We start from the raw sequence: 26927 nt of genomic DNA, 5'->3' as shown, positions 1-26927 counted from the left end.
AAATAGTGGGGCCTGGCCTTTGGAAAGTCAGTCTAACTGAGTCCAAACCCTAGCCGCCCCACTACAACCGCCAGATCTATGGCGGCGCTGGAGCCACCTGAAGGCCGTCGCCAACCTGCCCGCCGCCATCCCTGGGCAGTGCCGGTGGCGACCCGAAGGGAGGCGGTACCCGCGACGAACTCCTTCCACTACGTCGGGTACAACTACGTGAACGACTACGGCCCCTACGTCGCTCTCGTCCCCAACCAAGATGGCCGGAACATCTGCTGCATCTGCGATGCCACTTCTTCCGGTCTAGATCTACAACTTGTCATTTCATTTGGGTTGTGCTCATGTTGATTAGGTGCTAGATCCTGGAAATGTTTAAGTACTAAGTCATGTTTTTCCTACAAGGCGCTGGCTTCCTTTCATCTTTTGATACACGACAGTTTTCCCTTCAAAAACTTGCCTGACAAATGGATAGCGGAACGCGTCTCGGCGAAGTGGGCAGCTAGATTCCACGTCTGTTATGAACTTGTCTGCGCAATCTGCATAGCATTCAAACGTCTGGACAATGGAGGAACTCAGCTGATCCTTGTCTAATCCAAGCAGAGAAGAGATGGACAAATTTGCAGCACTAGCAATCCTTTGAAGGGAGGAGGAGGAGGAACTCCTTATCAGCACTTGCCCGGCCACTTCATGGCCTTCCAGCGCCTGCAGTGTTGGAGTAATCCTAGTCGTGTCAGTAGATGATTATTGTGTGTCTGTTGGTGTTGAGTCATTGTCAGTTGCAGACTTGGAGTTGGTTAAGTGTCAGAGTCTTTTACTGTTTTCAGGTCAGTTAGGCAGTAAATAATTCAGATATATAAATAAAAGCATAGAGTCAGAAAATGCTGCGTTGCGCAGGACCAACTCTCTGTGTTCTTGGGCGCGGCGCAAGTGTCAAGCTCATCAAAGTTGAGAGTAAAGCAGCATAGGCTTACATGGAGCCTGTGATTGTTCAGCAACTCTGTGCCCTTGACGTAGGCTCTCTTGATAATCTTCCTGTGACGAAGCAGAGAAACATACTTGATTGGCATCTTCCCAGTCCTCTCTGAGCATAGAAGCCGGGAACGTGGAACGTGGCCACGTTCCTCGTTCCATGTTCCTCGTTCCGGAATGTTCCGGTTCCGGGAACAGAAACGGGAACATGGCTACTAAGCTCTCGAGGGCAAACTCCAACTGAGAGAGTGCCATCTCGAGCCTTGCCATGATGAGTGCTCAGGACACCTTGTCATCGATCTTGTTACTTGAGATGTACGAGGACACTCTGCTCATGCACTCCTGGGCAATGCCCGAGGATAGCGCCATCAGCAGGCCACAGTTGATGGGAACTGATACTGATCTACCTGTGTGCCGAGCAGCCGAGCATATGTACAATGGGCACCTTATTTGTGACAAGTCGTCCGGTGATTACAATATGGTGATGGAAAGCTACAAAGCTCTCTTTGCAATGCAACACAGCAAACCAGAATCCCAGCTGCATTGTCTGTTCCTGAGAAACTATGAACCCAAGATGAAGAACAGCTAGCCAGAAGATGCTGCACAGTCACAAGTGTTGTTGGAGTTGTACAATCTATATCTTACTCTGACTCGGCCAGATATATCCTTTCACTAAATAAAGTTCAGTCTGCTAATTAATTTCTTCAGTCACCAACCTTTTCACATTTGTCAACAGTTAAAAGAACAAGAATGCCACGTGTCAAGACCTCGATAGTGCCCGCCTAGAAAAACGCCAGTGCCAACACTGAACTCTATTGTTTTCTAAATAAAAATGTTGTCGTGGTGACTACTGAACTCTATTGTTTTATTCAAGAGTAGTTCCATAAAAATAATCATCCATGTATGATCTTGTTTTGAAGATTTCATCGCAAATAACACAGTGATGCAGTCGTATTTTGATTTGGATATATAATTTTAGAAAAATAACTGTGACTTCCAGTCACATGTGTGACTCGTAATGGCCCCTCTGATGGGCCCTGACCTGCACACTGGGTCTTTCCGGTCAAATGGTGCTGCGATGCTGGGCTTCGTTGAACTAATTCCGTAGAGAGGCCATGAAGGCCTCGAGAGAGGAGGGAGAGACTCCGGTCACAACGTGACTGAACATGGTCGTCCAAACTTCCATTCATCAGTGGGGGATTTTGTTATTTTTTTCCTTTCTGAAACATTCAAAAAATTGTTGGTGAGCGTATATACGTCACAATTAAAGGAACATTTAATTTGTTAGACGTTATTTCTACTAGGTTCGGCATTTTGCATCCGTTCAAGCTATTAAAATTTATAGAGCTCTGCTGTGTTTCGTACTTCCCGTTGAGCATGTTTATTCTCACAATCACATGAATCAGTCAGTCAGGTAGCGAGTAAACAATGCAAAGTAGTACTTCGCAAGAAAAAAAACAATGCAAAATATTACATTATTTCATTTCTCAAACAGAATCAGAGCTTCTGGTCGTTACATTAATTAAGTAAAGGAAAAGGTTTAGTTTACACTCTCAATCTATCAAAAAAGTCTAACTTTTAACCTTTAACTACAAAAGAATTGGATAATAGTGACCATCCAACTATCGAAACTAAACAAATTTAGCCCATTAACTGGTTTCAAGGTGATATTTGGTTTTGCAAATTTTAAATATTTTAGTTAAAACTAAAAATTCATAAGTAATTCATTTTAATAAAAAATACGAAAATGGATGCTAATCAGTCAGTAAAGTGGCTGGTAACACAATAATGCAATGTACTACTTGGCACAAGAAAAAATAATGCAAAAATAGTATATTCATTCATTTCACAAACAGCAGCAGAGCTTCTGCTCGTTACATTCAGTAAAACAAACACACAATATATATTATACATGCAAGTCTTCTAGGACCGCTTTCTCTTTGCAGCTGCACTCCGAGTATTGTACCTGCTGCCACTGGCTTTGGGCACAGCCGCCATGTCGATCCTTTGCTTTTCCACCTTAAAGTATGCAGAACCATGTCTAGAGTACCAGGACACCTTATAATCATCCTTCACCTCTGGCTGACCGACGAGAAATTCAACTGATCTTGATCTTGTCATATCAACTGTTTGTTCTATGGTACCAAATGGAAAATATTTTTTTTGCCTCCCATGGCCTCCCCTACAAAACTGTTGCCTATTCGGTCGTGAGGTTGGAAGCCAACATCCAGCCTAAGAGGTGTCCGATCTACCACGATGTTTCTACCACCAGCTTCGTCAGATGCGCTAGGCAAGTTGTACTCTAGTGCTGAGACATAACAACTGCAACTGAAATGAATAATTTGCTCTTGGAATAAATGCGATAACCTCGATGAGTTAGTGCTATTAGCACTAGGCCCATGGCCATCTCGTTGGCAACATAGTGGATCCGGGCGCGACCATGTACTAAACGAAGCGAAAGCTTCTTCAAAGCCAACAAAGGGAGGAGCATACGAATCTGAAATCTCCTGTAAATTACGCACTTGGGTGAGATTTCCAATTATTGCGTCTTGAGCTGGAAGGTTGAGCAGTGATGCGGATGACCGCACGCAATCTATAGCAGTCCCAACTATGTCCGTGCTTTCCGACAGCCGTTGCATTAATAATAGGCTGAAACTTTTATCTAACCTCTCGGGATCGAAACACTCATAGCAATACCGTAGACATGCCTCTACGCCACGCCCTTCTAGAACCAGAGGAGATATATCAAACCTGAACCTTTGGCTTCCTTTCACCTTGTCGTAGCTGAGATATTTCCCTTGAAGAAGTTGCCTGACAAATGGGTAGCGGAGGGTAATGTCACGCCGTGGTGGGCAGGCGGACTCCACGTCCGCTACAAACTTGTCAGCACAGTCTGCGTACCACTCAAAGTTCTGGACGACGGAGGAGCTCAAGCAGTACTGCTGCTTGTTCAGGCCAGCAAGAGAAGAGATGGAGAATTCCGCAGCACTAGCAATAATCCGTTCAAGGTAGGAGGGACTCGTTACCAGCTGCCCGGTCTCCTCGTGGCCTTCTTCCAGCACCTGCTGCTTGTGCTTGCTGAGCAGGTCTGCGCCCTCCATGTAGGCGCTCTTGAGCATCTTCCTGCAGCGGAGCAGTGAGACGCATGTGATTGGCATCCTCGCGGTCTTCTCAAGGGCCAATTCCAATCGATAGAGTGCCCACTCGAGCCTCCCGACGATGCGAGCTCTGGACGCCCTGTCGTTGAGCTTGGTTGAGATGAACGATGACACCCTGCTCACGCCCTCCTGAGCGAGTGCCGAGGACAGCGCCATCAAGCCACCGTACTTATGCCTGCCTGCTGAGAAGACCAACATTAGTGACGTTAATGGTTGATACGTACTAGAGAGATTTGTCTTTTTGCTTCGGCATTAAGATTTGAGATGGATCATCCCTACTATCCTAAAACAAATGCATGCAAGTTAATTATATATGGAGGTTACTGCGCCATCTTCTTCACCTTCGATTGCTACAGAGCCGAGGGTACGCGCTCCGATTCAAGTTTCTGGAGGAAATGAATAGCAAGCGCGAGGAGGTCAGGATCAAGAACACATCGCCGGAGAAGTGATGAGGTGATGTATTGGTGGTTGGTGGTTGTGTTCCTTCTCATCGAACCGTGCAGGCTGTATATGTAGAACCGTGTGCTGGCCGGAAATGACGCGGAAAGCACAAGGAAATGCAGAGGATGCATCAATAACCTCCTAACTTTCTAGGAGGCTGCGCGTGACCCGTAGTCCGTAGAGACAGTGTGCACTGTGCAGTCACTCTCCAGTCATCGCCCTGTCAGTTCGGTACTTCCTTCATTCCAAACGTCCTCCAGCATATTTGGCTAGTGGTCGTCTACTTGGCCGGGCTCCAACTTTAACTGTAGATCCATGGCCATGGCATGGTCAGCTAGAAAAGTTCACATGCGATAACGCCACCGTGAATAGAAGGAACTCAGAATCAATTTAGCTGGAGCCAGCAGCGCATGCATCCAGAGTTCTAAGAACCCAATTTTATATCTCAAAGAGCCTCTGTAAAAGGAGTACGTGATGTGATGATGACTGATGACTGTACTTGTGTGATGTTACCATCAAACAAAGAACACGGATTCGAGACGTATACTTGTAATTTTCTGATGGGTACTCATGCATGGTTTGTTTCAGGCTTCTTCCCATCTACTGTTTGAGAGGCTGATTCAGCTCTCCACCCGGTAGCGACTTTCAGGTACATAAAATAAAAGCAAACATGGATGGCAGGTAGTGCAGGCCGGGAGACGGGACTCGAGCAGTGGTCGTCGAATAATCCATCCATCGTCTACCGTGTATGCTGCGTCGCCTGATTGTCCATCCGGCCATCCATGAACGAGCTGGGAAGCTCAAGGAAATGCACAGGAGGCTTCCCGTGCCTAGCTAGGATAAGACGCCACAAGGACTTCCAGGTTTCGTTCACTTGTGATGACTTGCTTTGTCCAGTCGTCGTCAGCTTTCCAGGATTCACTTCACATTATTGCATTGTTGTGCTGTCTACGCATGCAACTCGATCGGGTATCAGATTTACCTCAACCACTCGAGAGCAGTCGCATCTATCTCCGTGCAATTATACAGATCAAAGCTGACCAGCTGAGACAGTAATGAACAAGATATCCACAGCCGGGCCCGCCTGTCTTATACAAACGTTACTCTTTCTCTGCTCTAAATTACGATTTGTTCTAATTTTATCATAAGTCAAACTTCTACATCTACTTTTGATAGAGTTCATAGCAAAATACACCATCGGCTACAACATCAAATTAGTTTAACTGAATCCGCCATAAAATATGTTATACTAGTACATTTATTTGGTATATTATAAATGCTAATATATATTTTCTATAATTTAGTCAAAGATAAAGAAAATTGTTTCAGGACAAACCTGTGAAACACCTTACAAAATGAAAGATGAAAGGGGAGAAGTATAAGTACCGATAATGCCTGGACGAGCAATCCATACACATACAGGTAGCTATGATAGCTCGATAACTAGCCAGATTAGCACACTACTCTTGCTTGATATTATTAGTTAAAATAGAGGTAAAATTTGCATTGAATAGGGGTAAAATCATATTGACTCTTGTGAATAGCAGGCAAAATCACAAAGTAAAAAAAAATGAGGGTACAATCTCAATTGCAAAATTATGTTGCCTTCCTTTCACCCTGTTATAGCTGAGATATTTTCCTTCAAGAAGTTGCCAGACAAATGGGTGGCGGAAGGAGTCGCACCGGAGTGGGCAGGCGGACTCCACTTCTGTGTTTGGAACTTATCGGTCCAATCTGCGTGCCATTCAAATGTTGGTGCTGAAGCTACTATTATTACCACCATTAGAGAGGATATAAATCTGATATACCTGCTGAGAATGCAAAACAACGTACATGAGCTACTTCAATTTGACATAGTACAGAAGAAAGAAAGAAATGTACTAGGGCAGGGATTGCTGATAGAAAATGCCGATCCTTTACCTTAGTTTAGCTTCATGTTGGTTGCTGCAGTCCCGTTCAGCACCAACTGATGGTAATCACACATCACCTAGCTAGAGGCAGGTATCAGTTACTGATGTGCGATGCTGGCCCGTCTGTTCCCTGTTGTCCTTCACATCGCATCGGGTGACTGGCACCAATTAGAAGTATTAAATATTAATTTACTATAAAATTGCATAAATCAAGGTTAATTCATGAGATGAATCCATTAAACCTAATTAGTCCATAATTTGCCTATGTTGTGCTACAGTAAATATATGCCAATGATAGCTTAATTATGCTTAATATAGATTCGCCTCATGAATTAGCTCCAGCTTGTGCAATTAGTTTTATAATTAGCTTATGTTTAGTCCTCATTGATATCCAAACATTCAATGTGATCCGGACTGAAAATTAGTCCAGGATCCAAATACCCCTGAATTACTCGGAGGAGAGAGCTCTGTACTGCAAGATGTTTGCTGCCTGGAAATGAGGTGGAAAGCCCGAGGAAATGCGGAAGATGGCTCCTGCCTTGTGGTACCCAGTACCTCGCTCCTAGGATGCCACCGACCGGGCAGAGACAGGGGATGAGATGCACTCCAGAGTCCAGAGTCACACTCACATAAGATACTCTTGAGTGGGTCAGTTGTAGCAACCACTCAGCTGTCACTGTGTCACAGCAGTAGCTAGCGTCCGTCCTCCAGTCTTTAGCAAGTCTTCGTCAACCTGATCTGGTCCCCATGTACCACCGTTCACGGGGTGACGACGCACTGTCTCCTGCAATTTGATTCCACTTGGATGCATGACTGCAAGCATGCATGCTTGCTTCTTCACAGCTGTCACTGATATTTGAAGGGGATCACCGAGCTTTGGTAATTTCCAGGAAATACAGAGGAGGCTTCTGATCAAGCAGCTACCTAGGACTCGGACCGAGTGTTGACACAGAATCGCACCAACACACTCGAATGCGCTAGAACGCGCAACGATCGTCAAAACGATCAACACAGCGAAAACCCTGGGCGGACTGGTCTGACCGGTTTCGCCTACCGGTCTGACCGGTGCAAGCAGGGAGCTCACGAAAACCTAGAACAGCGAACTCGGGAGGGACCCCGTCGGAGCTCGTGAACGTAGGGTTGCTCTGAGGTCGGCAGGCCACTCAGAATGTCTTCAAACGCCGTCGAGACGAAGGAAGAAAGCAATATAGGGTTGGAAAAGACTAGGGTTTGAGAGATAAAAAGTAATACGATTTTTGTATTGATTCGATTGGGAATACCTCAATCGGCCTTAGCCTTTATATTTATAGGCCGGGGAAGTCGTACCCCTCTCCAAGTCGGTTTATACAAGAATTTCCAAAATAAAACGAAGCCTACTCGGATTACAACTGGACAGACCGGTCTGACCGGTCGGCCTCTGAACTGCCAGAATTGGCTGTCAACATATGACCCCCCTGCTTTTTGGTGAGTTTCACAAGCCAAAAAGCAAGAACTATCCTGATGTACATGTTTTACACAAAGCATACAAGTCTAAAAAATAAAACTAAGGGCGATATTCAATACTGGCCATCTTTGTCCTCATGCACTTTGCCATACGTTAGGATAGAACTTCTTTAAGTACCTCCCATTGATAGCCATTGGTAGATGCTCACCTTGCACCGTCTCCACCATATACGAATTACCGGAGATAACTTTGATAATTTTGTATGGACCCTCCCAACTTGGCGACCATTTACCAAACTTATTGCTTTTCATCCCAAGAGGAAAAATTATTTTCCAAACCAGATCCCCAACCTGAAAAGATTTCAGTTTTACCTTTTTGTTGTAAGCTCTGGCCACCCGAAGCTTGTCTTTCTCAATCTCCTTCAAAGCCTTCAAACGCTTGTCGGTCACCTCATCAATATTATCCATCATCAAATCATGGTAATCAACAACGAAGAGGTCATTTTGCTTTGCCAATCTACATGCGTCCAGATTTACCTCAACGGGTAAAACGGCCTCTTGACCATACACAAGCTCAAAAGGAGTAACCTTAGTAGCACCATGTCTAGATATACGATGAGCCCACAATGCTTCGGATAACACTTCATGCCACCTCTTAGGTTTTTCTTCTATCTTCTTCTTGACAAGTTTGATCAAAATCTTATTACTAGACTCGGCCTGCCCATTGGCCTGAGCATAGTATGGAGATGAATTGAGCAATTTAATCTTGTAAGATTCGGCAAAGGCACGCACCTCTTTTGATATAAATGAAGAACCTTGATCCGTTGTCAAAGTTTGTGGAATGCCGAATCTATGAATAATATGCTCAGTAATAAACTCAATTACCTCCTTATGTGTCATATTCCTCAAAGGAGCCGCTTCGGTCCATTTAGTGAAATAATCCGTAGCAACCAACACGAAGCGATGCCCCTTTGAAGATGGAGGATTAATTTTTCCAAAGAAATTCAACCCCCAACCTCGGAATGGCCATGGTTTAATAATAGGATGCATCAACGCAGCAGGCACCAATATCAAATCACCAAACCGCTGACATTCTTCACATCCTTTATAGTACTTGAAACAATCGGATAGCATGGTGGGCTAATAGAAACCGGCTCTTCTAAGTAATCGCTTCATCTTGGGAGCCTATTGATGAGTACCACAAATACCTACATGAACCTCACCCATAGCAACCCGGGCCTGATCCGAGTCTAAACACTTGAGAAGCAAATCTTCGGCAGTTTGACGATAAAGTTCATCGTCAATTAAAACATACTTGAAAGCCAAACGCCGAATATTTCTCTCTGCACCACGACCAGGATCTCTCAAATACGATATAAGAGGAACCCTCCAATCCTGGGCTTCGGCCGAGATAATTGAATCATCTTTTTTGGCCAAATCAGAACCAGCAGCTGCATCACCGGTCCAGACCGGTCTCGCTGACCAGTCGGACCGGTGCGTCCAGAACCAGACACTCGGCTTTCGTTTGCATCGGCTTGCGAATGTTGAAATATTTTTTCATAACATTATAGCCAGATGCTTACTGAGCCAGAGTATTTGCCTTTCCATTCTCTTCCCTCGGAATATGTTTGATAATAAATTCATCGAAGGAAGAAATAATATCGAGGCATTTATCAAGATATGCATTTAGAGAACCATTATAGCACTGGCATACTTTGGATACTTGCTGCACCACCAGAAGAGAATTTCCAAAGGCTTCAACATGCTTCACGCCCATGGATTGCAATAATTCCAAGCCAAATAGAAGAGCCTCATATTCAACTTGGCTATTTGTAAACTCTTCTTCCAATCGGTTTGAAAATTCAAAAACAGCACTATTCGGAGAAATAAGAACAGCACCAATCCCTTGAACATCATCATAAACCGATCCATCAAAGTACAACTTCCATGGTGTGCAAGTACTATAGCCGACTTCTAGATCATGCTTGTCATTAATCCGATGCTCAACAATAAAATCCGCTACAATTTGGCCTCTCATAGATTTTAAAGGTTCACAAGCCAAATCATATTCAACCAAAGCATAAGCCCACTTGCCGATTCTACCACTCAAAATCGGTTTTTGTAACATATGTTTGATCACATCGGTTTGACATACTACTATGCAAGTACTAGATAGTAGATAATGCCTTAATTTGGTACAAGCATAATAAAGAGACAAACACAACTTCTCAATAAATGTATACCTCGTCTCCGCATCAATAAATCGTCGGTTTAAATATGTAATGACATACTCCTTCCCTTCGGTTTCTTGAGTCAAAACAGCCCCAATAACCTTGTCTTCAGCAGCCACATAAAGTCTGAAAGGTACTCCTCTCCTAGGTGCTTTGAGTACAGGTGGCGAAGACAAATAAATCTTGATCTTCTCAAACACTTCTTGCTGTTTTGCCCCCCAAGTAAATTCGGTTTCATCTTTTAACAGAAGAATAGGAGTAAAAGCATCGATCTTCCCGGACAAGTTAGATATAAACCTTCTCAAGAAATTTACCTTGCCCAAGGACTTCTGTAAATCCTTCTTGCATATAGGGGCTTCAACCTTCCTCATGGCTTCAATTCTTTTAGGATCAACCTATATTCGCTTCTCATGAATAATGAAGCCAAGAAACTTTTCAGCCGATACACCAAAAGCACATTTGAGTGGATTCATCTTCAAACCATACCGGCGCATCCTCTCAAGAGCAAACCTCAAATCGGCTAAATGATCGTCCAAATCGGCCGATTTAATGACAATATCATAAATGTACACCTCCAAGATGACACCAAGCAAATCATGGAAGATTAAATTCATAGCTCTTTGATAAGTAGCACCCGCATTTTTCAAACCAAAAGTCATAACAACCCACTCAAACAAGCCGACAAATCCTGGACATCTAAAGGCCGTTTTAGATATATCTTCTTCGGCCATAAATATTTGATTGTAACCGGCGTTACTATCAAGAAAACTACTGACACGATGTCCGGAAGCCTCATTGATCAACATATCGGCTATAGGCATAGGATATTCATCCTTGGGAGTAGCTTTATTATGATCTCTAAAATCAATGCACACTTCAATTTTCTCCGAATCCTTTTTCTCAACGGGCACAATATTAGAGATCCAATCAGCATAATGACAAGACTGAATAAATCCAGCATCAAGTAAACGATTAATTTCAGTTTTAATTCGGTCATAAATAATGGGATTGAAATGCCTAACCTATTATTTATAAGGTCTAAAACCGGCTTTAATCGGTAAACGATGCTCAACTAGATCACGACTTAAACCGGTCATTTCATGGTACTCCCAAGCAAAGCAATCAACATATTCCTTCAATAAATTAACCAAATCGGCTTTATATTCAGCCGATAAATTTTTGTTTACAAAAGTCGGCCTAGGGATAGTTCCATCACCTATGTCTACCTTTTCTAAAGGATCGGCCGATGCAAACCCTTGGCCCAGCTTGTCTATATCATCAGAATCTTTAATGGCTTCACACATATCGTTCGTACGCGCCCGATACTGATCTAGCCTCTGCTGTAACCACTCTGTGTGGGACCGGTCTGACCGGTCGGGGTGTCCGGTCTGACCGGTCGGCTCTGTGCACCGAACGGGACAGGACCGGTCTGACCGGTCGGCACAAGCAGTCTGACCGGTCGCTTCTGGAGCTTCTGTTGTCCTCATCTGATTTACATTAAATGATTTAGCCGATTATCCATCGGCTTTAGTACAGCAGAAACAAAACCATCCTTAGTGCAACTAATCAAATCATAATCGGACAGATCCACGCCCGATAAACACTTGACGTTGTCGTGTGCACTAATAGAATCCGAATCGGTTAAAGCAACAAAGGACGAAGTGTCCCTATGGACAATCTCAACCTCATCTCCGATCCACTGAACAAGAAACTGATGCAAGTTAGAAGAAATGCACTGATTTGCATGAATCCAATCCCTCCCAAGAATCAAATTATAGTTACCTTGCACCTCCGAGACGAAGAAAGCCGTAGCAAGCGTCTTGCTCCCAATGGTGAGCTCCATGGAAGCAACTCCCTTGGCGCTAAGGGGCTCCCTCCCTCCAACACCACTGACCGTCATGTTTGTCTTGATCAAGTCCTCGTCTTGGCCACCGAGCTTCTTGTACAGAGAGTAGGGCATAAGATTTACAATGGCCCCACCATCCACTGGCATGCGAGTTACCAGCTTCCCGTTGATGTGCCCCCTCAGGTAAAGAGCCTTCAGATGGTTGTCTTTCTCGCTTGGCTTTTGGAACACAACTTCACGGGGCCCAAACTAAAGATGAGCCAAATCCTCTTCCGGAAGACAAGTGCACTACATTAATCTCCAAGTTGGTGCGCTCCGGAGATGCTTCATAATCCACCAATTCCTCGTCTTCTGTGGTCAGAGGAATTGCTGGGGCTACGTCTACAGAAGTAACCGAAACGGGCGGTGCCGATTCGGCTGCTGGCTTCGTAGTAGGCTCTACTGTTCTGACCGGTTGGTCAGAGCGGTCTGACCAGTCTATCTGACCGGTCTGACCGGTCTGACCGGTCGGCTGCGGCGGTCCGACCGGTCTGGCTGGCTGATCAGCTGTCTTGACCTTCCAAACCTTGCTCTGAGGGAACATGGGCCAGTATCTGTTGAAGTCCTCACCCCTCATCTTCTCTTCTTCCTGCTCCTTCTTTTCCTTGTTACGAAGGCGCTGCAACTTCCTCTTTTGTGTATGAGTTAAACCCGAAGGGCACCACCTAGGCTGATGGTACTTATCTGCTGTGCTCTTGCTGCTACCGGCCTCATGATCATTAGCCATGAACGGCCTTTGTGAAGGAACATCAGCCGATTCTTCAATATCCATCGGCTTTTTGCCCGTGTCTTTCATGGGCACTTTGATTTGACCGATTTGAATAACATCGGCTTTAGACTTCTCTAAATCAGCAACAGGCTTCTGCTCCTCTTTTTTTTCCTTGATGCGATACTCGAATCTTGGAGCAGGAACCTGGCCCGACCTCTGGTGAGACCGGTCTGACCGGTCAGAGGTGACCGGTCTGACCGGTGCAGCCTGCTGCACTGGACCAGATTGGCGTGGTCCCAATCGGTCGTGCACGGGCACCTTGGAGCTTTCCCCTTGATAATGTGGAGGATAAGGCATCGGGAAACACTGCATCCATATCCCTTCATGCTCCCATGCCGGATTTGTTGCACTTGACGCCGGTGGCACCCATGGCATGGTAGCATACATCTTCTGGGGAGGACACAATGTGACAATATCACCTCTGCATCTGTTGGATTCCCTCCTTGTGGACACTGGACGGTCTTGACGTGGTGGTGATCGCGGTCTCTTTTTTAGCAGCCGATCGTTTTGAACGGCCTTTGTGTACTTGTTCAACAACTGGTTGAAGGTGGGCTTCTGATTAGTAGTTCTTCCCTGCACCTTCACCTCGTTGGTCTTCCAAGTACCCACTTCCGGATGCTTTGGCTTGAAATTCCGGGGACGATCACCAGAGCGGTCTGACCGGCTAGAGGAACCGGTTTGACTGGTCGGACCGGTCTGACCGGTCGGAGACACCGGTCTGACTGGTCATGCCTGATTAGCAGACCGATTTTCTGGTGGAGAGCTTCCTTGCCCCCTGAGTCTGGGATTTCTGACAATGATCTTCAGAGTATCCTTGCCATCATCAGTCTTCTCTTTGATAACTTCCCGGGCAAGGATCTTGTCACTTGTATTCATCGGTCTTGGATCACCGATGACAACATACTTCCCCTTAGCTCCTTCGGCTTGTTCTGGCCGAATGAGCACCTTTGGATTGTTCAATTCCAGCGTATGAACAGGGAAAGGAGCCTTGTCAATTTGCATCTTAGAAAGTACCAATCGTCCTTCATTAATGGCCGATTGTACCTGTCGACGAAAAATATTACAATCATTAGTAGCATGAGATGTAGAGTTATGCCACTTATAATATGCATGTTGTTTAAGTTCGTCGGGAGATGGAATAGCATGTGACAATCGGATGTTACCATTCTTAAGCAATTCATCGAAAATCTGATCACACTTAGAAACATCAAAAGTAAAATTTCAGCTCCTCTTGCCGATTCTTTTGAATCGGCTTGAGAGACGGAACTGAACCGGGTTTGGCCTTTGATGGCCAAACAAACTCAGCAGCATTTACTTCCTTGCTATCATCGTCCGAACTATCTGAATCATGATCAAGAATATGTGTGTTGGACCGATGAGACTTGAAAGTATCTTTGGCATTTTTAAGTTTAAACTCTAAACCCATGACTTTGACTTGCAAGAAATTCACAGTATGATATTCAAAGCCCTCGAGTTTCTCTTTCAAATAAGAACATAAACCATTAAACGCCAAATCCGCCAAATCCTTTTCGGAAATTGTCAAACTAAAACACTGATTTTTAATTTCTTTAAATCTTTTAAAATAATCCGAAGAAGATTCATCATGTCCTTACTTAATCGATGTTAAGTCCAACAATTTTGCTTCGGTTTCCCCACTAAAGAAGTAATCATGAAATTTATGCTCCAACTGAGCCCAATTGCGAATAGAATTAGGAGCAAGCGAGGAAAACCAAGAGAAAGCCGTTCCAGTCAAAGATAAAGAAAATAAACGCACACACAAAGCATCATTGAAACCGGCTTCTCCTAATTGCAAGACATATTGACTAACGTGTTCCCAAGTCGTACGAGAATCATCACCATTAAATTTAGTGAACTCAGGAATACGCCAACCAGCAGGAAAAGGAGTAAAATCAAACTCAGCAGGATAAGATTTTTGATATAAACGTGTAGTACCCATATCCACCCCAAGATTACTTTTAATCGCATTTGCCAGATCCTCTTTGAACTTAAGGAGATCGGCCTGATAGTGCTGGCTGGTATAAAACTCAGAAAAATGACGTGCATTAGAATTTCCATGCGCCATCATCTGTGAAGAAGTCGGGATCGGTCCTTGGTTAGGTCCAGATCCTCGTGGCCCTCCTGCTACAGTAGTAGTGCGAGGTGGTGTATACAGTGACAATTCATTAGTTCGGCTAGGGGCAGCCGAACCTGGAATTGTCTCGAGAGGCGTCGGTGACGGTACTGAGTAACTGGTCTGACCGGTTTGACAACCGGTCTGATCGGTCTGTGGGACCGGTCCGGCAGGTGCTGTGTGCACAGTCGACGGTGGCGGGGTTTGCCCTGAGAACTAGTTCGACGGCATACCATAGAGTGGTTCAGATGTGAACTCAGGGGTAGCCGAACTCGGATCTAATGAGTTAGGATCTGACATGGGTTGTTTACCTTTAACCGCATCAACATCACTACTCAATTTAATCAAAATGTCACCTGCAGCAGCTTGTGTAGCAACAATCTTTTGATCCATTATGGATGACATTCTATCAAACATATCAGAGGGAGAGAGGCTTACATTGGGGACCTCTTTAATTTTATCCTTGCTAAGCTTGAGAGACGGTAGTACGAACTCGTCCACCCTCTTGACGAGGCCACCACGATCCTTCTTGAAGCCTTTCAAAAATTGTGCCTTGACGTGCTCCTCCACAGGAAGGTAGGCCTTGCGCTCCTCTTCGGTGAGCTCCTCCATTGTAGCCGTGATGATGTTTTCCTTGTCGATCTCTGAAGAGCTCATCTTCTTCAAGGAGTAGATTAGATCGGTTTTAAAACCAGATTAATCTATCCCCAGCGGAGTCGTCAAAAAGTATGTTGACACAGAATCGCGCCAACACACTCGAATGCGCTAGAACGCGCAACGATCGTCAAAATGATCAACACAGCGAAAACCCTGGGCGGACCGGTCTGATCGGTTTCGCCGACCGGTCTGACCGGTGCAAGCAGGGAGCTCGCGAAGACCTAGAACAGCGAGCTCGGAGGGACCCCGTCGGAGCTCGTGAATGTAGGGTTGCTCTGAGGTGGGCAGGCCACTCAGAACGTCTTCAAACGCCGTCGAGACAAAGGAAGAAAGCAATCTAGGGTTGGAAAAGACGGGTTTGAGAGATAAAAAGTAATGCGATTTTTGTATTGATTTGATTGGGAATAACTCAATCGGCCTTAGCCTTTATATTTATAGGCCGGGGAGGTCGTACCCCTCTCCAAGTCGGTTTATACAAGAATTTCCAAAATAAAACGAAGTCTATTCGGATTACAACTGGACAGACCGGTCTGACCGATCGGCCCGACCGGTCAGACCGGTCGGCCTCTGAACTGCCAGAATTGGTTGTCAACACCGAGCCCCCGGCTGACGGTCAAAATGGCGAGTCCTTAGTTGAGCCGGCGGTGAAAGATGTCCGAATAAGAACCCCATGCCTGCCTACGCTCTTCTGCCCGCCTGCTTGGCTACTTGCGCTCCTCTGCCCATCTGCCTGGCTGCCTCCAGACCGACCGCATAGCCGCCTGTGCCGACGACCGTCTCCCTGCCACCGCCGCTGATTGTGCCTCCCACAGCCCGCACTCCTCAACGATGCTAGGTCCACATCGCCGCCGCCCGACGCCACAGGCCCACGCACGCCAGGACTATGGTCACCACCCTAACGCTGTGCCCACCACCGTTGACACTCTGGTCACGCCCAGTAAACTTGCCGTATAAGGTGATGCTATAGAAGATGCCTAGCATTTACCTTAAATATTATATATGTTTTATTTGCTCTAAGATTCTGGCAGTCGCGTGCTGCACACCAACTGATGGTGATCGATCACACAGCATCTGGCGACTAGGCAGGTAGCAGCAATTAACTGATGTCTGAATTCTGATGGACTGAAGGGGAAGGTGTGTGGTTTGTGGTTGTGTAGTTTATGCTCAGGGTTGGAATTTGGATATATATATATATATATATATATATATATATATATATATATATATATATATATATATATATATATATATATTGAGACTATAGCTCGGCTGAATTCAAAGGTATTCTACCGAATACCCAATATTTTTGGACAAAAATTTGTTATATACAGAGTACTCTATGTATATAATTCAATGTTATATACAGACACAGCTATGAGGCCTTAGCATCAAGCTTAATTAACAAGTGTTGACTCTGATTCAATGCTCTAACCAGCAATTCCCACAATTAGACCAAAGGCAAGATTTTGCTGTTGGACTCATGAGCAATCCAAGCCAACCTAGGCGCCTTGTCGATGAGCTCCTAGACGTAGTTCTCGCCCAAGCAATGGTGGCCCGCGTCGTAGACGCCGCGGATGACGGGCACCGGTTTGGTCTTGCTAACCACCACCACACGCACGGACCCTGGTGCGTGACCCACCTGCGCTGCAGCCTGCTGCGCGCGTGATTGCACCGAGCAGAGCGCCGTGTTAGCATTGATGATCACTCCAGCCCAAGGCCCAAGCGTGCCACTCGGCCCAGTACCCGTGTCTATGGCCCAGAGTGGCAGGTCTAGTTAGATATGTACTCCGAGAGGGAGAGAGGAGACTAATCAGTTTTGTAACCGGATAATAATCCGGAAGAAGACGACCTCTGTTCGTCCTCCTCCTCCGCTTCCCGTCTCTGGTGCTTCTCCGATCACCAATTCTCTGTCCCTTCTTCCTTTCTGCTATCGATCCACTAACATTTGGTATCAAAGACTCGATTCTGTGACCTGTGCTGGATCTCCTTCCCCATCCCCACTACACCCGCTCCTAGAAAAGTCGCGGCGCCATGGACCCCAACACAAAGCTGCTCATGGACGAGATGAAGAAGCTCCGCAGTGGAGTCTCGCGTCGACGGCCTGGAGTTTTCTCTCGATGACCGCTTCAAGGTGGTTGAGGCCTCCTTGTCAGAGTTCGCTTCCTGGCGGCCCGGTGTGGACGCGGTCGTGGAGGATCTCAAGCTGCAGATCGGCGCCGTCAACAAGCAGCTCGATCGAGTGGTCCTCGATCAGGGATCGATCCTTTGAGCCGGGCATCCTCTCGAGCCCGGAGGCGGTTGCGGCATCTCCACCTGCCGGCAACCCAGCTATTGGCCCTGATGTGCACCGCCATGACCTTCGTAACCGGGAGCACGGGTATGGGTCTGTTACGACCATCACCCACCTCTCGGTCAAGGGTACATCGTCGGATCCACTCCCTCCCCCTGGTTTTGGCCGGCCTACTAGGCAAGCACAAAATTTCAGTAGCCTAATAATCAGCCAGTCAGGTAACTAGAAAACATCGCAAACTAGTACATTGTAATAAAAAATAATGCAAAATAGTACATTCATTCATTTCTCAAACAGCAGCAGAGCTCTGCTCATTACATTACATTTATTAAAAGAAACACACGATATATATGCTAGCCACTAGTCGAGGCATCATCGCGACTTTCCCAGCCACGACCCCAAGTCTTCTACCGCTTTCTCTTTGCAGCATTCCGGGTGTTGTAGCTGCTGCCGCTGGCATTATTAGGCACAGCTGCCGCTTCGGTGCTTGGCTTTTCCACCTTAAAACCTGCAGCACCATGTCCAGAGAGCCACCACATCCGATACTCCGTCACCTCTGGCTGACGGATGAGACAGTTGACTGATCTTGATCTTGTCATATCAACTGCTTGTTGTATGCTACCAAATGGAAAATGTTCATCTGGTTTGCTTCCTATGGCCTCGATTACATAACTGTTGTAACTGGACCAATGAGGTGCGAAGGTAACTTCCAGCTTAACAGGTGATTGATCTGTCATGACGACGTTTCTACCTGCAGCCTCATCATCAGATGCGCTAGGCAAGCTGTACTCTAGTGCTGAGGCATAACAACTGAAATTGAAATAAATAGTTTGCTCCTGGAATAAGTGCGATAGCTCCGATGACAAGGAACTCTTCACTAGGCTCGTGCCCATTTCGTTGGCAACATAGTGGATCTGGGCGAAAAAATTTACTTAAGAAAGCAAGATCGTCTTCATAACCAACAACAACCCACCTGGGAGGAGCATACGAATCTGAAATGTCCTGTAAATTAGGCAGCTGGGTGAGCTCTCCCATTATTGCATCTTGAGCTGTAAGGTTGAGCAGTGATGTGGATGACCGCAAGCAATCTATAGCAGCCACAACTATGTCCGTACTTTCCGACAGCCGTAATATTAAGACTAGGCGGAAACTTTTATCGAGGCTATGGGGATTGAAATGCTCATACCATAGCCATGTTTCCACGCCGCGCCCTTCTAGAACCACAGGCCATATATCAAAACAAAGTTTTTGGCTTCCTTTCACCCTTTCATAGCTGAGATATTTCCCTTGAAGAAGTTGCCTGACAAATGGGTAGCAGAAGAAGGTGTCGCGCCGGAGTGGGCACCCGGACTCCACGTCCGCTACAAACTTGTCAGCACAATCTGCGTACCACTCAAAGATCTGGACGACCGAAGAGCTCAAGCACTGCTTGTTCAGGCCAGCAAGAGAAGAGATGGAGAATTCCGCAGCACTAGCAATAATCTGTTCAAGGTAGGAGGAACTCGTTACCAGCTGCCTGGCCTCCTTGTGGCCTTCTAGCACCTGCTGCTTGTGCTTGCTGAGCAGGTCTGAGCCCTCCATGTAGGCGATCCTGAGCATCTTCCTGCGGCGGAGCAGCGAGACTATGTTATTGGCATCTTGGCGGTCCTCTCAAGAGCAAACCCCAAGCGATGAAGTGCTATCTCCAGCCTTGCGGCGATGTGCGCTCTGGATGCCCTGTCATCGAGCTTGGTTGAGATGCACGAGGACAGCCTGCTCACTCCCTCCTGAGCAAGGGCTGAAGCCACCATTTACCCCATTAGAGAGGACACAGTACTGGTCAGAAGCTGATCAGGTACCTGCTGAGACTGCAGAACAACGTACATGAGATACTTTAAATTGACCTAAATAAGAGAGAAAATGTATTTATTTAAAAAGAGAGAGAGAACATGTAGGTGCAGGGATTACTGATGATAAAAAAATGCCAATCCTTTAATTACCTCAGTTTTCTTGCTGCGCGCAATGCAGCCCCGCGAAGCACCATCCAACTGATGGTGATCGCACAACACCTAATAATGTAGGCAGGTGTCCACTAGCTACGGATGATGTCTGAAGATGGGATGAAGGGAGCGAACAAGTCGTGAAAATGATATCCAGGAGGAGGCCAGTGTGGTGTGGTGGTTGTTGTTTTCGTACCTCGTTCTTCTTAATTACCGGTCGAGCTGTTTATATAGAGATGCAGAGAAAGATGTTATTTGCTGCCCGGGAACCAAGTGGAAAGGTCGACGAAATACAGTGGGCGTACGGCTCTGATCCTAACTACTATGAGCTGAGTGGCTCACCATCCTCCAGTCACCTTTCTGAAGTCACTACAGGAAACAGCTCATTTGCCGTGTGCCAAAGGCACATGGCAAAGACCGGTGTAGGCAAACAGCCCACGTGTAACACCCCGGGTCCGGACCGGTCCGACCGGTAGGCCAATCCGATTAGACCGGTTTGGCGCCTTCCAACCTAGTTTTATCTTCTCCTGATCTTTATTTTTTTCCCTTAACTCTCTTTCTTCCCCGCTCAGACAGAGCCGAGCTGAGCTCATCCCATCGCCGCCTCCTCCCATCGATCTCCTTCCTCTGGTCGCCCTGCTTTGATTCCTTGTGCACAAAAGTTCCCACCACCTCCTCCACCTTCCCCAATCTCCAGCCTAGCTTCTCCTCGGCCGAGTCAACAGGAATCGAAGCTCCAAGCCACCATGAACAGTAGCTCCGCCCCTCACCGTCGATCCGCCTCTCCGGTCGTCCTCCGCCCAAACAAGTCCCCAAAATGGGTTCATGGTGAGCTTCTCATCCTCCCCGGCCCCTTCCTTCGTGGATTCCGGCGCCGAAACGCCGCCGCGCGCCGCCGGCATGGCCTGGTTGGCCATGAACGGTCTAACCGGTTGTTATAACCGGTCTGACCGGTGGGGCCCTTTTATTTATATGACGAAAACTTGTAGATTGCATAATAATTGAAGAAAAAATCCTAAAAATACAAAATTAGTTTTGTTTGAATGCTTAGATGTAAATCTACAGGGGAAAAATATTAATTCTTGTGAAATGACCTTTTTGCCTCCGTTAAAGTTTAGGTTTGTTTAATTAGTTTCGGCAAATATGTTAGCATAAAAATTATGAAACTAGGGCAGTGGCTTGTTTTAGGAATGTGTAGTCTGCTGTAAAAGTTTCATGTCTAGAAAACATAGTGTTAGGTGTGAGTTGGTTTCTCCATGTGTTAGTATATTTAGAAATTAAGAAATAGTTTACGATTAAGAAGAATTATGTTAAATTAAAATAGAAATCTATACCAGTGTTTTACGACTTAGTGAGAGTTTGTTTTAGGCCAACCGGTCTGACCGGTGCTTGGACCGGTCTGACCGGTAGGAGTCCGGGCAGTCCGGCCATTTGTTCGGATACTTCGGGTTTGTAGTGGTCTAGACACTCCGGGTTTGGGTCCGAATTCTCCGGGCTTGGGAGTCCGGATACTCCGAGAGTACGTTCAGATAATTCGAATTTAGGGTTCAGAGTCTCACCCAGTCACGACCGGTCTGACTGGTTTTGTAGGCCAGTCTGACCGGTATTAGCAGTAGCCGAGTTGGGATTGATAGGAGGTACAGAGTGCAAACTGTTATTGTTATTCTCGGTTATTGGTTTCTCTGTAATTATATAAATCATATTTGCATTCGTTTATATCATGTGCATACGTGTAGATTCCGGTGCATGCGATCTCGTGACTGCGGAACAGGCATAGCCGTGAAGCCCAGGATCTAACCAAGCAGGCGTAAGCCTAGGAGCTAACCAAGCAGGCTTAGGAAGGAATTCAGGAAGACCCAGCCCAAGGTCGGAAGGGCCCAAGGCCGAAAATAATATTAGCACGGACTTAGTGTTACCCTCAGGCAAGCCCCGGTGCATGACCTACTATTTTAAATTATGCAACATTATAAATCTATTACTTGTGCATTACGTTTTCAAAAGTTGTTTGAAACCTTAGTTGCATGATCCCTAGGTTCCCTTGGTCTTATACTAGTATGTGTAGGTCGTTAGCACTGCTCTGCTTAATAGGTCTCGGTAGAAGTCGAGTGATGTCTTGTCACTCGCGAGCTATAGGTTAGAAGTCGAGTAATTTCCTATTACTCGCGAGATATAGGAAGTATCTATATTTCAGTACATGAGTATTAAATTCAAGATGGAAGGTATGGGATAGGAGGCCGGACGGGGAATGTGTATCTCCATCTGTGTCGATTAAGGACTCTTCCGTTGTCGGCTGTGCTGATCGGGAGTTGAACTGTACTAACCGCATGCCGGGAGTAGGAGGTAGTCGAAACCGGTAAGCCTAGTACTGCCTTGCTTCAAAAGTACAAGACTTCATCACCACCCCTTAGGGCGAGTCGAGTAGTCGCGGAGAATTTGGGATGCATGTATTTACTTTTGGTGGTCTCTCGTTGAGCTCGACTGACTATATGTAGGTGGGGCAGTTTTGTAGTTCGAGGCGGGGAGGGGAAGGGTTGGTGTGTGTGGTCCGACAGGGCTTATGCGTGCCGTGTTGGTTAGGTCCACCTTGCAAGGTTAAATCGAATCGATTCGCCGTGTCTCGCGGTTATGAGAGCCCTGATCTCTTGGTCACATCGTAGAAAGAAAATGGAATAAAATGAGATGAGATGTAATGAGGGCTGATGTTATTTAATTAATGGTTTGCTCACCATTATTGTAGATTTGCAAATTATAGATGATTAGTAAATCTATTGATATAAATGGGAGCTAAAACTTGAAAAAATAAGGACTCACTTTTAGTGTTTTTCCGCAAAACAAACCACCAGCTAGAAAGCTTTGCATGTCTAGATATGTGGGCTAAGTATACCAAATAGTCGGGTAAGTCTTGCTGAGTATTAGTTGCGTCTGCGCTCGCCGCCGTGCGAGACTTCTGGTGTGTTTCGATCGGCCTGTGGGTTGGAAACAGCCTGTCAAGTTACACTTAATTAAGCTAATGCGCCTGATGCGTTCAAATGATGGCGGTTACGCTTAATTAAGCGTTTTAACTCGGCGGGTCTGTCACACCACGGCAAACAGCGGCCGGCAAAGAGGCTGTTTGTTGTGGGTTTTTTATCGGGCACACGGCAAATGATTTGTCATGTGATAGCACCGGCTCATGGCAAAAAAAAAAGTGGCATCATGTCCACAGGACGGGATCAGGTCTTTGCCGTGTGCCGTAATGGAAGAAGACGTATTTACCGTGTGCCCTGGGCAAGGCACACGGCCAAACATTGCACCTTTGTTGTGTGCCATGACGAGGCACGTGCCGTGTGCATGTTTGCCGAGTGCTCCTTTTCAAGCACTCGGCAAATTGCTCTTTTGCCGTATGCCTGAAATTAGGCTCATGACAAAGTCTTGGCACACGGCAAATTAGCTGGTGTCCCGTAGGGAGTAGCCATAGCTAAGAACGGGGCGATTTGAGCACTGTGTTATGCGAAACCGCGAGGCAGCTGTTTGTTATGCTAACTGATTGGCCGGAAACGAGGCGGAAAGCTCCAGGAAAAGCAAGAGGCCATGGATGCATGCGGGTCTAACTTTCTACATAGGAGGCTAGCTGAGCTAGCTGTGATATGATGACCGTTTGTAGTTACATACCGTCAGACTAAGAACCCGGATTCGAACGAGATGTGTACACTGCTGCTGGAGAAAGGCACATCAGTGCCGGTCACAGGACGGCTTAGTGCCGGTCCCTGTGGCCGACACTAAATGGCCGGCACTAACGTGCGCATGTTAGTACCGGCCCGAAATACCAGCCGGCACTAACGTGCCCGACACCGCCCGACGCCTGGCAGCAAGGTTAGTGCCGGCTGGTATAACTGGCCGGCACTTAACATTTTTTTTTTCTTTATGTTTTCTTTTCTTTTTCATTTTTATACGTATGGCTATGCGTATTTCTACCATATGTGACTACGTAGTCGTACTCTTTGCATTGCACAGTAATATTAGGACCGCATATCACACTAATATTATATATATATATATATATATATATATATATATATATATATATATATATATATATATATATATATATATATATATATAATTCAAAAGTACTTGAGATATTACAAATTATTAAGCATCAACTATAGTAATGTATCAGCTTCCTCGTCGTCGGATCTTCTGTGGAGACGCTTGTATGGAGATCGCCATGAAATTTGCCCTTAGGATTTATGACTTCATCGAGCAGGCACTACGGAAACAGTGGGTTTGCCGTGTGCTTTGCCGTGTGCCAAAGCACACGGCAAAGATCCAAAAACACTCGGCAAAGGATTTGCCGTGTGTTACACACGGTAAAGAGCGCACGGCAAAGCTCGGCTGGCATACAGGGTGTTTGTCGTGTGCCCTTTTTCGGGCACACAGCAAAGCCATTGCCGTGTGTTTTATCGGGCCCACGGTAAAATAAAATTACCCCGTCGACCCAGCATGCCACGTGGGCTGTTTGCCGTGTGCCACATGGTTAGGCACATGGCAAACAATGCCACCTGTGACGTGTGCCACGTGGACATGTACACAGCAAAGAATGGCAGCTTTGCCGTGTGCCTTGCCATGGCACACAGCAAAAAATGGTGGCACACAGCAAAATTAATTTTCAGATTCATTTTTTTGTTTAATCACAAATATTTCATATTCCAATCAAATTAACATCACAGGCAATTCATATATATTGCATCAAATGTCACGATCATTTCATATATCACAATTTGCATCACATTTAATCCACAGAAGTCCAAATCCAAATATAGCAAATATCGCAATGCATACAAGCCAAAATGTAGTCGATACAAGTCCATACAAGCACTGGTAGTTCATACATGTCCATACAAGCACAAGTTCAAACGATAGTCTATACAAAGAGTGCATGTCCATACAAGCACAACTCACGACTACGGCGGCGGCGGTGGCGGGTGCTGTGACCACGAAGGGTTCTGCTGGAACTGCTGCAGGTAAGTCACCCATTGAGGAGGCAGCCACACATTCTGAGGCATCGGCGAAGGGGACATTTCTGTTGGCCCATCATTTGATGCTGCCGATTGAGGCTGCAAATTCAAAGTTATTAATTTGAAGTCTTTGTTTCTAAGACATTGTTTCTAAGTCTTTGTTTCTAAGGCATTGTTTCTAAGTCATGATAGAGTTGTCTATTAGTCAAATAACGATAAATGAAATTAGAAGGTTGTAAAATCGCTCACAGGAGTAGGGGTAGCTGCACGCGCAGGGATATTAGTCTGAGTGAATTGCGGTGGTGAAAGAGTCTGCATGAACTGAAAAACCAGGGCCAGCTGCATCTGATTCTGCTGGGAGACTTCCTGTGTCTGCCGAAGGTCTTGCTGCATCCTCTCCCGCTCGGCCGCCCACGCCTGCTGCTGTGCCGCCCACGCCTGCTGCTGTGCCGCCCACGCCTGCTGCTGTGCCGCCCACGCCTGCTGTTGTGCTAGGAGCTGTGCTTCAAAGTCCCGTTGCATCTGGGCATACAAAATTAGATTGCATGGTTAGAGTACCAAGAAACATATGTTAAAATTAATAAACCTTTGTTGTAACAGAAATAACCTTCAGTGCCTCCATCTGGATCTCCGTAGTGCTTTGACGTGGGCATATGGCCGGGCTAGAGCTGGTGCTCCTGGCTCGAATCTGCGCGAGAGTAGGAGTACTGGCGGTGTCAATCAAGCTGTCTCCAATCCAGTACCGGCCATGCTTCTTCCCTCCTCCCACCCTCATCACGACTTCTGCATCAATGGGCTCTGTGCTCAGATCAAAGTCCGGCCCATTCACCTCCGTTGCCATCGAGTTGTACTCACTGAGGCGATTGTGGACAGTCGCGTTGCTGTACGCTTCTGGGGGGTCCGCCGGGTTGTAGTTGATATCCGATGTCGCCTTCCCTTTGTGGGCCAAATCCCACGCCTTGATCGGGGGGGGGGGGGGGGGGCAAGGCTCGCCTCCATGTGGGGCCGACTGTGAAAAAAGAAAGATGATTACAAATTGTGTACGGTTGAGCGTTAAAATGAAGAAATGAATTCACTTACCCATCTGGCCGCGTACTGTCGTAGGTGACTGTTGCCCTGATGGTGCAGTGCACCTGGCATCATCAAACGCCGCTGCCGGCAAGACTCGTGCATCTCCACCCAACCTTTCGCATACCACCTGTCGATTATCATGTCCCAGCACTGTTCATTCGCGGCTAACCACCAAGGAATCACCTGCAGGTCATACATGACATATAAGAAGATCAACTGTAGCGTACTTCATTTTAGTAAAAGTCAATATTAATAATATTGTATATTTACCCTCATATATTGTTCCCGAGTTAGCCTAAGGTTTCGCACAGCCCCTTTGTTGGTCTTCACTTTTTCGATGCGACGTTTGTAATCACAGTTGGCCTGGATGCGCGCCTCGTAGAGCATATCCGCCACCAGCTTGTGACAGGCCGTGTTTGCCACCTCGCGTGCCACGGTCATCATTCCCTCCTCGCACCTGTAGAAATCCTGCACATGATGATGAACGAAGCCATTATATCAAGAATGTCCAATTAATGAGATGTATTGACAATTATAGCGCATACAAGACTTACCCACAGTTCCTGCAACACCCGCTCTGCCTTGCTCGCAAAGCACCTGCCTTCCCGGTCCGGTCTATCGATGGCATGGATGTAGTGCTCCCAAGCCGACCCCGGCTGAAGACGGCCGTCAATCTCGATGCAACCAGGGTAGTGGTCCTTGCAAACCAGGCCCAGAATGCCATTGGGGATGCGTTTGTGAACACCTGGAACGACGATCACAAAATTCCTGCCAAAAATATTTGTGTAAAATTGGAATTGAAATATATAAGTACGAAACGTAATGAAATAGGCAAAAGTTACTTACCTTTTACCGTCCGGCGGAATAATCGGCCGTTGCTCGAGCGGTATAGGTCGGTTCGGGAGACGAGCGGGGCCTCGCATCCAGACGGCAGGTATGTCTCCTGCCACCCCTCCCTGGTCGTCGTCCTCCTCACTAGAGACCTCCTCCTCCTCTTCCTGGTCC

At 46.3% G+C, this 26927-nt stretch overlaps 2 protein-coding genes and 1 long non-coding RNA gene across 4 annotated transcripts; all 3 read right to left on the bottom strand.

Annotated features, from left to right (window-relative positions):
- Nucleotides 1–2778: 2778 nt before the first annotated feature.
- LOC120660694 lies at nucleotides 2779–4915 on the bottom strand. Of its 2 annotated transcripts, none has more exons than XM_039939325.1 (2): nucleotides 4460–4915; nucleotides 2779–4300 (listed from the first exon to the last, which is right to left on the bottom strand). In XM_039939325.1, the coding sequence occupies exon 2, from the start codon at nucleotides 4272–4274 to the stop codon at nucleotides 3096–3098; it is 1179 nt and encodes a 392-aa protein (XP_039795259.1). In that variant the 5' UTR covers nucleotides 4275–4300; nucleotides 4460–4915; the 3' UTR covers nucleotides 2779–3095. The 2 variants fall into 2 exon arrangements, with proteins under 2 accessions (XP_039795259.1, XP_039795253.1); XM_039939319.1 differs by having other exon boundaries at nucleotides 2779–4297; nucleotides 4460–4656.
- Nucleotides 4916–18175: 13260 nt separating this feature from the next.
- Nucleotides 18176–20040, bottom strand: LOC120695829. The gene is made up of 2 exons (XM_039979059.1): nucleotides 19855–20040; nucleotides 18176–19722 (listed from the first exon to the last, which is right to left on the bottom strand). The coding sequence occupies exon 2, from the start codon at nucleotides 19472–19474 to the stop codon at nucleotides 18650–18652; it is 825 nt and encodes a 274-aa protein (XP_039834993.1). The 5' UTR covers nucleotides 19475–19722; nucleotides 19855–20040; the 3' UTR covers nucleotides 18176–18649.
- A 5985-nt stretch (nucleotides 20041–26025) lies between these two features.
- Nucleotides 26026–26568, bottom strand: LOC120695828. Its single transcript, XR_005683912.1, has 3 exons — nucleotides 26477–26568; nucleotides 26193–26390; nucleotides 26026–26105 (listed from the first exon to the last, which is right to left on the bottom strand). It is a non-coding gene; the product is annotated as an uncharacterized LOC120695828 (long non-coding RNA).
- Between the last annotated feature and the right edge of the window lie 359 nt (nucleotides 26569–26927).

The sequence above is a fragment of the Panicum virgatum genome, chromosome 2K, assembly GCF_016808335.1.
Source record: "Panicum virgatum strain AP13 chromosome 2K, P.virgatum_v5, whole genome shotgun sequence".
Taxonomy (NCBI): domain Eukaryota; kingdom Viridiplantae; phylum Streptophyta; class Magnoliopsida; order Poales; family Poaceae; genus Panicum; species Panicum virgatum.
This window is presented reverse-complemented; position numbering and strand designations above follow the sequence as displayed.

Bases quoted from the DNA above. Each gene is read 5' to 3' on its own strand.
- LOC120660694 (XM_039939325.1), bottom strand. From the start codon at position 4,274: ATGGCGCTGTCCTCGGCACTCGCTCAGGAGGGCGTGAGCAGGGTGTCA.
- LOC120695829 (XM_039979059.1), bottom strand. From the start codon at position 19,474: ATGCTCAGGATCGCCTACATGGAGGGCTCAGACCTGCTCAGCAAGCAC.